The 12,905-nt window shown below is 41.3% G+C and overlaps 1 protein-coding gene across 3 annotated transcripts in view; it reads right to left on the bottom strand.

Moving 5' to 3' along the window:
• The window catches only part of HSPA4L (heat shock protein family A (Hsp70) member 4 like), a 41,707-nt gene that overhangs the window by 11,440 nt on the left and 17,362 nt on the right, over positions 1–12,905 (bottom strand). For all 3 annotated transcript variants that reach the window (XM_065404646.1, XM_065404644.1, XM_065404645.1), the window contains 6 exons: positions 11,436–11,680; positions 11,275–11,351; positions 7,834–7,985; positions 7,041–7,147; positions 6,393–6,526; positions 2,277–2,479 (listed from right to left, as the gene is read on the bottom strand). In XM_065404646.1, coding sequence (XP_065260718.1) covers positions 2,277–2,479; positions 6,393–6,526; positions 7,041–7,147; positions 7,834–7,985; positions 11,275–11,351; positions 11,436–11,680 — 918 coding nt within the window. The remainder of the gene's footprint in view (positions 1–2,276; positions 2,480–6,392; positions 6,527–7,040; positions 7,148–7,833; positions 7,986–11,274; positions 11,352–11,435; positions 11,681–12,905) is intronic.

Genomic DNA, 12,905 nt, shown 5'->3' with positions numbered 1-12,905 from the left:
TTTTACCAGCAGGGACAGAGAGTAGAGAAGTGAAAGAAGGAAACCACCAGGATTTAGCAAAAGCCTGGATGGAAAATAAAAGGAAGGGAACACTGACGTTGAGTCTAACTGGGAAAAGAGTTATAAATGGTAATAAAGAGAAGTGATAGTTTTGGAGGAGAACAGGAAGTTTAATATGATGACAGGAATTGCAGGAAGTGTGCCAAAGTTGGAGATGCAAGCTTGAATGGAGGGGAAGAGACTGAACATAGAGAGCTACATCTGGAGGGACTGCCATACAAAGCATCAATGTAAAAGGCAGATAATGGAAACAAAAAAGGAGGATACCAAGAAAAGAAATCTGAGGGATGCCAGGAAAGAAAGGAACCAGAGATACTGGAGCAACAGCAGAACACATCAAGCCCTGTTGCAGAAGCCAAAAGATAAAGTACAAAATGAGCAGCAGCAAAAACAGTGCACAGATTGTAATAAAGTCAGACTTCTCTGTACTTGGCTCAAAATGTTCACTTGTGACCTTGAGCAATTTCTCTGGAGAAGAGAGAGTGGAGACTGGATTGGAAGTCCAGGCAGTGAGAATACAGTATGCTCACGAATCTTTCATATGAAGTGTCAGTGGGTAAGACAGATGAGTGGATGATGAATTTAAGTTAGCAGGACACAAGAGCATGTTTTAAGGCAGAGAGAAAGGAGCACTGTTGAAGAGGAATGGTCACAGATGGATAATAGGAGGGGCACCTCATTCAGAAACAAGGAATACAGGAATGGAAAAAAAGGAGGAAAGTTCTTAATTGACTTGGTCAATATGGTCTGCGGAAATTTGCAGACAGTCACCAGGAGTTGAAAGCATAACAGTCACAGAACACAGGAATTGTTTAGCAAGTTCCTTAGGCAGAACTGAAGGAATAAATAGAATGGGCAGGGGTAAATAAACTTATAGTTGAATAGCAGGAAGTCGAGTCATTATTTTCACCTGAGGTACAAGTATAAAAATAGTGAATGCAAAGCAAGAGCCACGATTGGCTATTAGTAGGGTAAGATGAGGGTAAAAAAAAAAATAAAATGTGGGTGGAGTTGGAGATAGAGGCTAGAGAGCTGGCAGAGCAGCAAGTATCAGAAGGGAGAAAAGATTAGAGGTTAAGATTAGAGGTGGCAGAAATTAAATGAGCAATAGCGTGAAGAAGGAGTGGGAGAGTTCTTCCTATTGCCAGAAGGCTGCATGCTGCTCTTGACATCCATTGGGGTCTCCTGGGGAGTTAGGACATGCTCTCTCAGAGCCAAACGATAGATCCCAAGAACAAAGGCAAAAATTTGGACTAACTTAGCTAAGACTGTAGTCCTGTACATATGGCTCTCTCTCTAAGGGACCACATCAGGAGCAGGAAAGAAAGGTGGTTTAAGCTTGCCCATTGCTTTACCGACAGTTACAGGTCTGCAGTTGTGTATCGTAGACGATTCAGTGTCATGCAATTGTCATATTCTCTTCTCCCTAAAGATTAGTCTGGTGCCCTCCAGGGGTTGCATGCTTTTAAGGTTAGGACATGCTGCGGTACTGGAACTGAGATGAAGACCTGAGCTGATGTCCGTCTTATGGGGATTATGTCACTGACTAGTATATCACAAAGATTACAATGCCAATTCCTCAGTATCAGTGATTAAGTATGGCATAAAATTGTTAAAAAACTGTAACATTTCCCCATCTTTCAGTCATGCAAGCAAGTTTGCACTTAAAGGTTTTCATGGTTAAAGTATATTAAAATGAAAAAATGCAAACAAATGAAAGTTTAGTTGATTGTAGTTAAAGATGAAATATAGCGATTTTCCATTAAGATGCACAGAACCTAGAACTGTTTTCATAAGTAAGCTTCATTCAACAAGTACTTAATTTTATGAAGTGTTTTATAAAACTTTGTTGAAAATCATTAAATATCTTTCCTTCAAAAGCAACATAATTGTTGCCATTCAATGCTAATATTAAAAAATGCTTGATAACTGTTAGCGGAAGAAAAAAATTTGAGGAAAATGTAACACTTTCTATGAGTATCTGTGTGAATCTTATTTTCATTTGTCTTTTACACTGTAAGCTCCTTGGGGAGTGAAAGGTATGTGTCTTGTGTAGCCCTGAACATACCATTACTGCTTACTTAAATAGAAAGCTGCACACATATGAGATTAATATGGGAAAATAAATCACTCAAAAGTAGCAGACTGGAATTAACTACGATTTAATCTTTGATTCTCTGTTCTTTTGTTGCAATTACAAGAGAAGTTTTACATACCAGCTCATCATCTTTGCCTTGATTCTTACATGATGATTCTGTGTCCATAGGTACATCACTGTGATCTCCTTCCACATTTTGCTTCTCTATTACTGATGCATTAGCCACACTGAAGATTCCATGTACATTGACACGTACTTTAACCTTTACTTTGGAATTGTCACCGTCATACTGAGGACCAACATTCTGAATAGCGAAACGCCCTAAACAAACAAGCAGCATATGAGGATTAATCTGGTTTTCTGGAAAGTCTAGAGGGACAGTCATTCCTCAAAAATATTCCCCAGATCCGCTTTCACTGCCACGCACTTTAAAAGGCCATGAAGTATTTCTCCAAAACACAAGTATTTGTAGGTTTAGAGGGGTAACTCAGTAGCTAGAACAATGTCTAATTTACCCCAGAACATTCCTTTAACAAATGCAGGAACTTCAGTCGTACAACCTCTCCTGTATATAATTAATATATACCTGTGAAGAACTCCATAGTCTATATTCTGTGAGAAGCAATGGATCTAAGGAGAAAATGAGCACACAGGGTTGGGAATCAAGTAGTCCTCAATTTTAATCTTAGTTCTGCCACTGACTGTGGCACCTTGGGAAGTCACTTCGAAAATCTGCCTCAGCCTCCCCAACTGTAAAATGAGGATCTCTTTACATGAGGCATTGCAATAATTTGTACAGTGATATTAACATGTAAAACACTATACAGAAGTACCTTTTTCTAAGTACCCCAAACTGACAGAATTGGGCTCGGAGGTCACTGGAGGTCTTATTGACAAACACATTACAATCCTGGAAGATTGGAGGAATATACTTTGTACTTCACCCTATTCTCTTAGATCTTCCTTCAGACTTTTTTTTTTTTTTTTTAAATAATATAGTTGCCCTCAAAATGGTGGTACCACCTAACCCTTTGACAATTTTACAACTTCATTCCCCTTTCAAGAAATCGATCTGCTTGCAGGAAGAGGGGGCTAAATTCCATCAAGCCTTTCTGCAAATTATTCATTCAGCTCTAATTGCAACCATTCTGCTTTGATACAGACTGTAGCTATGCCTCTTAGAGCACACTGCAATATTGCATTATGGAAATGACAAAGAAGGCTGCAACTGAAGAAGCTTCAGCTAGTGCAGAATCTGGTTCAATTATGGGCATGTTTCCCAGGGACACAATGCCTTTTGTTCACCTGTACTGGCTTCCGACTAGTTTCAAGGTGCAAGTTGTTTAGTGTTTAGTGACTAGTGCCACAGGCAATAACATGGCTCAAAAAACCAATAGTTACCGTGTATGTGGATATTAATTGCTTACCTTATTTTCAAACTATACCTGCACGCAACAAGAAAGTTTACCAAATGGCTGCTACTCTGGTGATAACTGACATGAAGTTTCAAATTCAGCTGCTTTAGTTATATGTGCACAGAAAAGTCTTCTGAGTACGTTCCCCATTCTCACTCTATCTATGAGCCGAACAAGTTTTGCTCAGTCTTTCACAAAAGTTTATATTTGATTTAAGACGACCAGGCATAGAAAATATGAGCACAAGTAAGATGAGTGAATGACAAAGAACTTTAAGGTTTCTTGTCTATAATCAGAGTTCTTTGAGATGGACTCTGCACATTTCCATTAATGGGATGTGCTGATTCCACTGTCAGAATTGCACAAACTTCTCACATCAGTGCTCATTAGAGTGTTCTCAATCCTGTCCAACACCTTCTCCTCCCTGTTCCTGAGCATTCTGAGGGCAAGGCTATGAAAGGGGTGTGGGGTACGGATCCAGAATCCTAATCAAACAGCAACTGAAGTACTGCTCTACCAAAATAAATCACCTGATCAGAATGCTAACTTTAACAAACAGTGCTTCGTAAAAGTGGGAATATATCAAAAATGGGAACATTCCTAAGGCATCCCACTGAAGCTGCCTTTGCCCTTGTAAAATGTAATCCAATTCCCACTAGGACAGGAGTAGAGAAAACTTTATAGCTTTCCTCTATACACTGCCTAACCCACTTAGACAGGGCATGCAATTACATCCCAATGCCTTTATTATCCCCCAAAAGAAAAACAACCCTCCCCTCAGCAATTTGCTGACTTTCTAAATAGGACTAAGAAATTTAGATAGAAAAGTAAAGCATTTTTAGCAACTAGTTTGTGAAACTTTGACATATGGGAAAAGGACACTGGCAGATTACTTAACTGGTTGAGACAGAAATCAGTTATCACCTTAGCCAAAAAATGGAGTATCACTTTGTCCTTATGGAAAACTGAAGGCAGATCAGCCACGAGTTTGCTTACTCTTCTAGCAGGCGTTATAGCTATAACAAATGCTATTTTGACTGACAGGTGAAACAACAAACTTCACTCAGAGCCTTCCCAATTTGAGTTGGTTATGAACCCTTGATGGTGTTGGAGCTTTAACTAGTAAACAGATGATCCCCTCTAGACAACTTCATACATCTCTTTAGTATGTCATGAGTAAATACAGTCTTCTCAATTAGATTGCGATAAGCAGATATGGCTGCTAAGTGAATTTTAACAGATAAGGAGGAACTGAACTGGAGATGAAGTAGGGAGTGCACTGCTACTAGATCAGCGGTTCTCAAACTGTGGGTCGGGACCCCAAAGTGGGTCGCAGCCCCCTTTGAATGGGGTCGCCAGGATTGGCTTAGATTTGCTGGGGTCCAGGGCTGAAGCCCAAGCCCCACTGCCCAGGGCCAAAGCCAAAGCTCAAGGGCTTCAGCCCTGGACAGCGGGGCTCAGGTTGCAGAAGCTGAAGCCCTTGAGCTTCAGCTTTGGCCCCCCTGCCCAGAGTGGTGAGGCTCGGGCTTTGCCACCCCTGCCACCCAGGGCAGAGGGGCTTGGGCAGGCTCAGGCTTCGGTCCCCCCTCCTGGGGTTGTGGAGTAATTTTTGTTGTCAGAAGGGGGTCACGATGCAATGAAGTTTGAGAACCCCTGACCCAGACCAAATATAAGGCAAATCCCAAACAGAGATATGCCCCCAAAGTAATGAGTGCATCAGTTTTTTGGATGTCAGTTTAGACTTCTCTGTGCCATCAGCATCTCTGGGGTAATGGCCCAGGCTCACCACTTGCATCCACAGTCAAAGCTATAGTTTCCATCTCTCCAAAGGGGGTGTATCAACCTTTTTCTATGAAGACAGACCAGTTGATTCAGCAGAATGTCTGAATTTATCAACTAGACCCACATTCACTGTTCCTGACAGCTTAACCCATACAAGTCTGACCAATCTAGAGAGGTCCTATTTACTAGAAGTCTGACTTACTTTGATAAATTCCAGGAATCGTAGACTTCCAAGTGCTATGACTTCAAGTGGAAAAAGTTTCCAGTTTAGTCATCTAGTAAAGGGGTTCTCAAACTTCAAATTGAATATGAATCAACAAAGTGATGCAGTTGCAAAAAAGGTTAATATTCTGAAGTGTATTAACAGGAGCGTCATATTTAAGACACGTGAGAAAACTGTCTCGTTCTACTTGGCATTGGTGAGGCTTCAGCAAGAGTATGGTGTCCAATTCTGGGCGCCACACTTTAGGAAAGATGTGGACATATTGGACAGAGTCCAAAGGAGAGCAACGAAAAATGATAAAAGGGTTTAGAAAACCTGTCCTATGAAGAAAAGTTTAAAAAGCTGGTCAGGTTTACTCTTGAGGAAAGAACACTGAGGACGGACCTGACAACAATCTTCAAATATATTAAGGGCTGTTATAAAGAGGATGAGACTCAATTGTTCCCCACGTCCAGCGAGGACAGGACAGGAAATAATGGACTTAATTTGCAGCAAAGGAGATTTAAGTTAGATATTAGGAAAAACTTACTATGAGGGTAGTTAGCTTCTGGAATAGGCTTCCAGGGGAGGTGTGGAATCCCCATCACTGACGGTTTTTAAGTACAGGTTGGACAGAACTAGGTTTACTTGGTCCTGCCACAGTGAGGGGGTCTGGACTTGACACTGAGGTTCCTTCCAGCTCTTCATTTCTATGATTCTATGCCAAGACATTTGGCTCAGTGATTTATATAAACCATTTTAAATGAATGAATCTTTTTTTTAAAAAGGTGTACAAAAGATTACTTAAAATATATTTTCTATGATCTGTTCTCACCTATTCTGGGTTCAGGATAAGGTATTTCATTTGGATGGGTATAATATGCTTCCAGATCAAAAGGTTCCTTCTTGTGGAAAGTAATAACTTTTGAAAATGGAGCAGCATGGTTCTTACTGAAAACTTCACATTCCCTAGAGAAATAAAAAAAGTGTTCAAGTAAATACAAGTAACAGTTTATAGAATGACTATGAATCAAGTTATATTAAACCCTGTTATGTTAGCTGTGAACGTCCATGCAAACCCAGTAACTAAATGAAACATTTAATACGCATTTGCTTTGGCTCTGGAAACTTATTTTGCATTCTCTAACTTAATTGAAGTTTGAAGACAGAATGAGAGCTATAAGCTCAACCACCAACTTGACAATACTACATTTTACATGCATCTCTATGTAGAAAGCTTTTTAATGTATACAAGGTTAATTTTAACGAAGTTATGGTAAACAAATCAGAACAATGTGACATCTGGTGACTGAAAATAACCGATAGTAAAATGGTACGTGACTCCAACTTCCAGAGGCAAAATGATTAAATGACAATACAGTATAAGAGGTAGACTAGATGAGCTATTTTATGGTGTTTGCAGGTTTGATCTTCCCACACCATCAAGTCTTTTTGTGTAGTTTTACGTTCAAAGTAAACTTACCCAGTTCCTTCCTCATAAGAGGACTTCCATCTTAGAGTTATTGAATAAGGAACAACATCGGTGATCGAAAACTCACGCACTTTAAATGCTGGGGAGAGAATTGCACACTGGAAGAGAGACCAAATTTTGATTATGCATATAGTTTAGTGAAGAAACATATTTACTTGAATTTAGCATTGTTACTCTTCTATAAAGCTAGCACGTTGGCCATGATTATCTCAGAATGTAAAATGTTTTTAAAATGAACTACACATACTAACATTGGGGCAATTTTAAGTCACTTTCATTAAGGATTATCTTCTTAGTTAAACTGATGAAGAGAGGCTCTAGAGTGTCATTTTAAGTTTAATTATAGTAACACTTAGCTTATAGTGACTGCCAGCCAGGGATCTCAATGAGTTTTAAAACAGATTGAATTAAGCTTCAAAGCCACTATGAGAGGTAAACACCCCTATTTTACAGATGAAGGAAGTGACTTACCCACATTAGTGCAAAAAGTCTGTGACAGAACTAGGAAGAGAACCCAGATATTTTGACTTTCACTCCTGTACTTTAACCACAAGACCATCCTTCCCATCATTACTCTCATAATTATTACCAAATGTGACAACTACAACAAATGTTTAAATGATTAGTGAATACGACAGTGCAAGAAAGAACGAATACTTAGTATGAAGACCTTAAATCCTGAGATGAGGGACGTTTTGTTTAAGCTGCAGCATTCTTTGACTTTTGGTTAGTAAACAATTTCTAGCAGACTAGAAATGACAGACTAGAATCTTAACGGCCATACCTGTAATGCGCAACCTCTTGCGACAGCTTCATCTGCATTCAGCGTAGTGCTTATATCTTTACCAAAGAACCTAGTTATTTGTTCCTTCACTGCTGGGATTCTAGTGGCTCCACCTACAATTTCTATACTGCTTATGTCTTCACGCTGTAGTTCTAGAAAAGACACAGTTCAGGCCATAAGTTAAAAAAGTTAGCTTCGAATTACCCAAAGCTGACTTTTTTTTTGGCATATAGCTAGAGATCACATACCTTGGATTCTCACTCTTGACTCAAGGGGTTCTTAAAATCAAACTGAATATCTAGACACTACAAGAACCAGTGAAGATAGGTCAATGGCCAACACTGTGCAATGAGAATTTTATATTAAATTGCAATGACTTATACTGTCAAACAAATCCTTGCCCCTCCTTTAGTCTATGGGAGTTTCAGGCTGCAAGTGCAAAAATCAAGAATAAAAAAGTTACTTATCTTAGTGACTGTGGTTCTTTGAGATGGCTGTCCACATGGATTCCACTTCTATTGTGCATGTGCCTATGCACGCATAAAATCAGATTATTTTGACCAACAGTGTCCATTGGGACTGTGCCTAAGTGTGGCTACTCTCTCACCCACTTCCCTCCCCTCCCCTCCCCGGAAGGCATAAAGGGCACAGGGGGCCTAACCATCCCATAGTTGTTCCCCCAATACAGAAGCCAGATGGTATAGGATTCCATAGCAGCAGTGAAATAGGAGGGTCATATATTCCATGAGCACAACATCTTAAAGAACCATATAGTTACTGTAAGGTAAGTAGGACCCTACCAAATTCATGGCTGTAGCGAGGTGGCAACAGACCAGGCGGCTGCAGAGCCAGGAAAGCCACGCCCGCCATGCTGGAAGCTATGGGGCGGGACAGGAAGCAGAAGTACAAAATGCAGGCTGCCCCGCAGCTCAGTTGGGCTGGAGCAGCCCAGGGAGATAGACGCTTCTCCCCCGCTGCCGGAGCTGGACGTCGAGGAGGAGGAGCTCCCGCCTGAGGACTGACCAAAGCTTCCAGGGCTTCCACCTGACCGAGACACCGAGGTGATGCTGGGGTTACCGCCTGAGAATTGGCCACAGCTCCCAGGGCCGCAGGCCAGCCGAGGTGCCAACAAGTGGTTGGGGCTACCACTGACCACCGACCCTGGGGAGATGGAGGATACCTACAGCACATAGGTACCAAACCCCGGGGAGGTAGGAAGTAGCCAAGGGAAACTAGACAACTGTTTGGTTGGGCCTTGGCTTGATACTAGGTCAGTGTGTTGCGGGCGGATCGCTGCTGACCCAGTGACAGACCACTCTGCCACTGTTAGGGCCCTGGACGGGGACCCGGTGGAATAGGGTCCACTCTACCCCCTACCAGCTCACCCCTGGGGTGGCTGCCTCCCCACACTGGGCCAGGAGGCCTGTTTTGTGCTCACCCCTGCCTGAGGCCCAAAACTGCCTTACTGCTCTGTTGTTGCGAGGAGCATCTGCAACACAGAGATCAGTGCCAGAATCACTGGCACAGATGTTGGTACTAAGAGAAGTCTTAGATGGGTACTGAATTTATAATATAATCAAATATTGCCAAGGCATCCGAGGGACCTGTCTGGGTTAAACTATTGTGGATCAGCAGTCTGACAAGATCTAGGACTCATTTTATTAGGTCCTGGGGAAGGTGATGTAGGCTGGCACTCAATGAGGTCCAACCTGAGTTTCAACTCACAAGAGTGCTAGCTGAGGAAGCCTGTTCTGGCTTAGTAGGCCCTTTCCCCCTCTAGTTCTGAAGAGGCTTTCATACAGTGCACTCCTGAAGAGAGAATTTAAAAACAGACATCTCTCCTCCAAGATGCCACAGAAGAGAAGGAGATACAGATTAAACATCTATCAGGGAAGTACCCCTCTTCAAGGCAGAAAAACAAACAAACAAAAAAAACCAAACAAGGTACTTCAAATGCCTGTCATTGAGCAGAATAGCCACATGACAGGAAGGAACAAGTTTTAAACACTGGTGATTTTGTTTCAGCCATAGTAACAGGAGAAATCCCCAAAATTAATAAAAGTGTTGTCTTTAAAAACAAACAAAACCCACAACGGGTATAAAGGAGGAAAAAACTAAACACACACACAAAGTCACACAGTGCATAGAGATGAAGCCACTGTAGGGGTTCTGTCTCACTGCCATGGCAGTAAGGAACAGTTGTGCCTGCTCCGTTCTTTAAGCCCTCAGGTTTGAACGGTGGGAAAGGTATGTGAGAGAGGGCATCCAAGGGCAGCTGCAGCCCCAATGGATGCAGCTGGCCAAGAGAATTTGATCTTGTGCGCATGGGTACGTGTGCCAGAAATAGAATCAATGTGGACAATCACTTGAAGACAAATCTAATTATAGGGTTTCTTGGGTGAAATTGATTCTTTTTTGGGCTGCAATACAGAAATAAAAAACCACACACATTCAAAAGAAACATGATGAACAATCTGCATTTGTGGTTTCAGGTCAAAGTTGCAGTGCTGGATTTGGGTCATATGGGCATGACTTATATGCTCTCAGGCAACTGTCAGCCATTGTAAAATGTATTTTAGCTTTCAGGCTCTCTTCTCCCTCCTCATTTTTGAATTATTTATCTAGTCACATTTTATTATGTCAGCTCACAAAAGATATTCACAATTTTTCCTTCCCTTTACTTTTAATATGTTTAAGGGGTAGATCAGAGAGTGGCCTTTTTCTGTCTCTGAAAATCCGTCTAGATTTATTTAGCCCCCCAAAAAGGAAGTTTTCACATATGCTGCAGGGATTACACTGCAGGCTTTGCTCCTAAAGTCTCATAATTCCATCTGCACTGACCACGCTCCCCAGTCCCACTGAGCATTGTTGTGAAGCAGCTACTGCAACTCTTCAAACACTTCTGATGACTCATGCAGAGGGTTATTTCAGTATCATGTAATCTTTTTTTTATTAAAGGAAAAATAGGAAGCAAGTTACATATAAAAAGCTATGCTAAAAGAAATGTAAAGGTTGCAAAGTCAAACACTTAAAATTAGGAAACAAGAATTAAGGTTTCTTGGTCAGTTGTATCCATAGTGCAAGCATGATACTCCTTAACTCCATGATTATATTCCATTTTTTTTCCTCAGAACCCCACCACATTCATTGTTCAGGATGAATGGTGCTCAATAAATCAGAGATACATACTAATGTGTGCCATATTTGAATCAAAAATCCCATTAAAGAAAAAGTTATGTAATCACATAAGTATAGACCATATTGTAATGCACACATTGCAAGGGAGGCAAATTAAGCTTGCCTCGACGACCTTAACTGACATTTAACTTTTCATTGCTTAGCTTTGCATCTTTTAACTTTTTATGGTATTTAAAAAGGTTTAGCGGTTTTTCTTTTGAGCCAGATAACAAAACATAGTACCCTGAATTAACTTCTACTTACTAGCTTGATCCATTACTGTTCTTAGAGGAGGTTCCACTTTAGCTAGGAAAGGAGCACATAACTGTTCAAACTGAGCTCTGTAGAAGAAGAAATACTGTGTTACAGGCACAACTAAAACCACCATATTCTGGCTGGAGTTAGTGTAACATGCAGTACTGTACCTGTTCATCTTACTGGAGACATCAAGGTCATCCATGAAGCACTCAATGTTGAGTGGGAGGTCAGAAGCATTTGCACTCATAAGTTTCTTCAGTTTTTCACTTTCCTGATACAAGCGCAGCAGTGCCCGAGCATTCTCTTTCACATTCAGTTTATATTTTGTCCTGAATTCCCCACAGAAGTAATCTACTAAAGCCTCGTCAAAGTTTCTGCCACCCAAAAAAGGGTCAAAAGCAGTAGCCAAGATCTGCATAGAAGTAAAATGTGTCAAGTATATACTGATCCTCTACTTTCTGCCAAATCAGCATTTTCCATAATGTTCCCCTCCACTCCGTGAAGCTTACGGGCACATAGAACTGAGAAGTTCTGGACATACAGAAGGAAAAACTGGGATCTTTATCTTGTCATGCTGCAATCTCCCTATGTAAAAATATGCCATTCCATTGAGAAAGTAAAATCTGCTAATACTCTTTCTTGCTTAAGTTTTCCATTGGGTATGCATGTCCTTGTTCAGAGCACAGCACGCCTAGGGCATTTATCTAAAAAGAACTGAGACCACAGAGCACTTTAATTTTTCGCACAACTTTTGTAGCCACTGTGTTTTGTTACTGAAGACAAACGTAGTCTAGGATAAAAAAGAATTAAGCCACTACCACCCCAGTCTTGAAAGCAGAAAGTCTCACAGATACAAAATTAAAATTGTTGAATTAAGTATACTTAGCAAACATCCCTAAGTTAGAGTGCAAAGAGTCAACTCTCCTCCCCCACTCCCTTTCAATGCATGGCTGGGGAAAGTGCAATTCAGCCATAGCCCATTTCATTTCTCAAGGAAGTTCAGCAAAGCTTCATTTACACTGGAGAGAAAGTAGAGAAGTTGGTTCTGTGACTTCTCAAGTTAGAGATGAGATAATTGTACTGTTGGTCTATAAAAGATGGGACTTTAAGGCCATGCACACACTTTCCAATTCTAACTTCTACTCAAAGAGATTCCTTGGGTGCGTGGCTAAACATTCTCTTTCTACAGTGAGCTGCTGAAGAAATACCATGAAGGATAGTCATTTAACAACTAGAATGCAGGAAAGCTTTTATTAGTTACTACTGTTTCATACATACCGTATATACTCGATCATAAGCTGGTTTGTTTATAAGCCGACCCCCCACCAAGATGGATAAGTAAAAATGGAACATTTTTATGACCCATTCATAAGCCGACTATAATTCAGGGGTCAGCAAACTTTGGCTCCCGGGCCATCAGGATAAGCCGCTGGCGGGCTGAGATGGTTTGTATACCTCGTGTCCGCAGGCACGGAGGTAAACCTAGGTAAACAAGTGTCCCGGCACGCCAGCTGCTAACCCTGATGGGCCGGGAAGCAACTGGTGCGGAAATTTGGGGGGGGAGGGGGAGAAGTTGGGGGTCAGGGGAGTAACCCGTGACCACCCCCCACATGACCCCACCCCTAGCCCGGGACCCC

Source organism: Emys orbicularis, chromosome 5, assembly GCF_028017835.1.
Source record: "Emys orbicularis isolate rEmyOrb1 chromosome 5, rEmyOrb1.hap1, whole genome shotgun sequence".
In the NCBI taxonomy this organism is placed as follows: domain Eukaryota; kingdom Metazoa; phylum Chordata; order Testudines; family Emydidae; genus Emys; species Emys orbicularis.
Note: the sequence above shows the minus strand (reverse complement) of the source record. Positions and strands in the feature narration are given on the sequence as shown.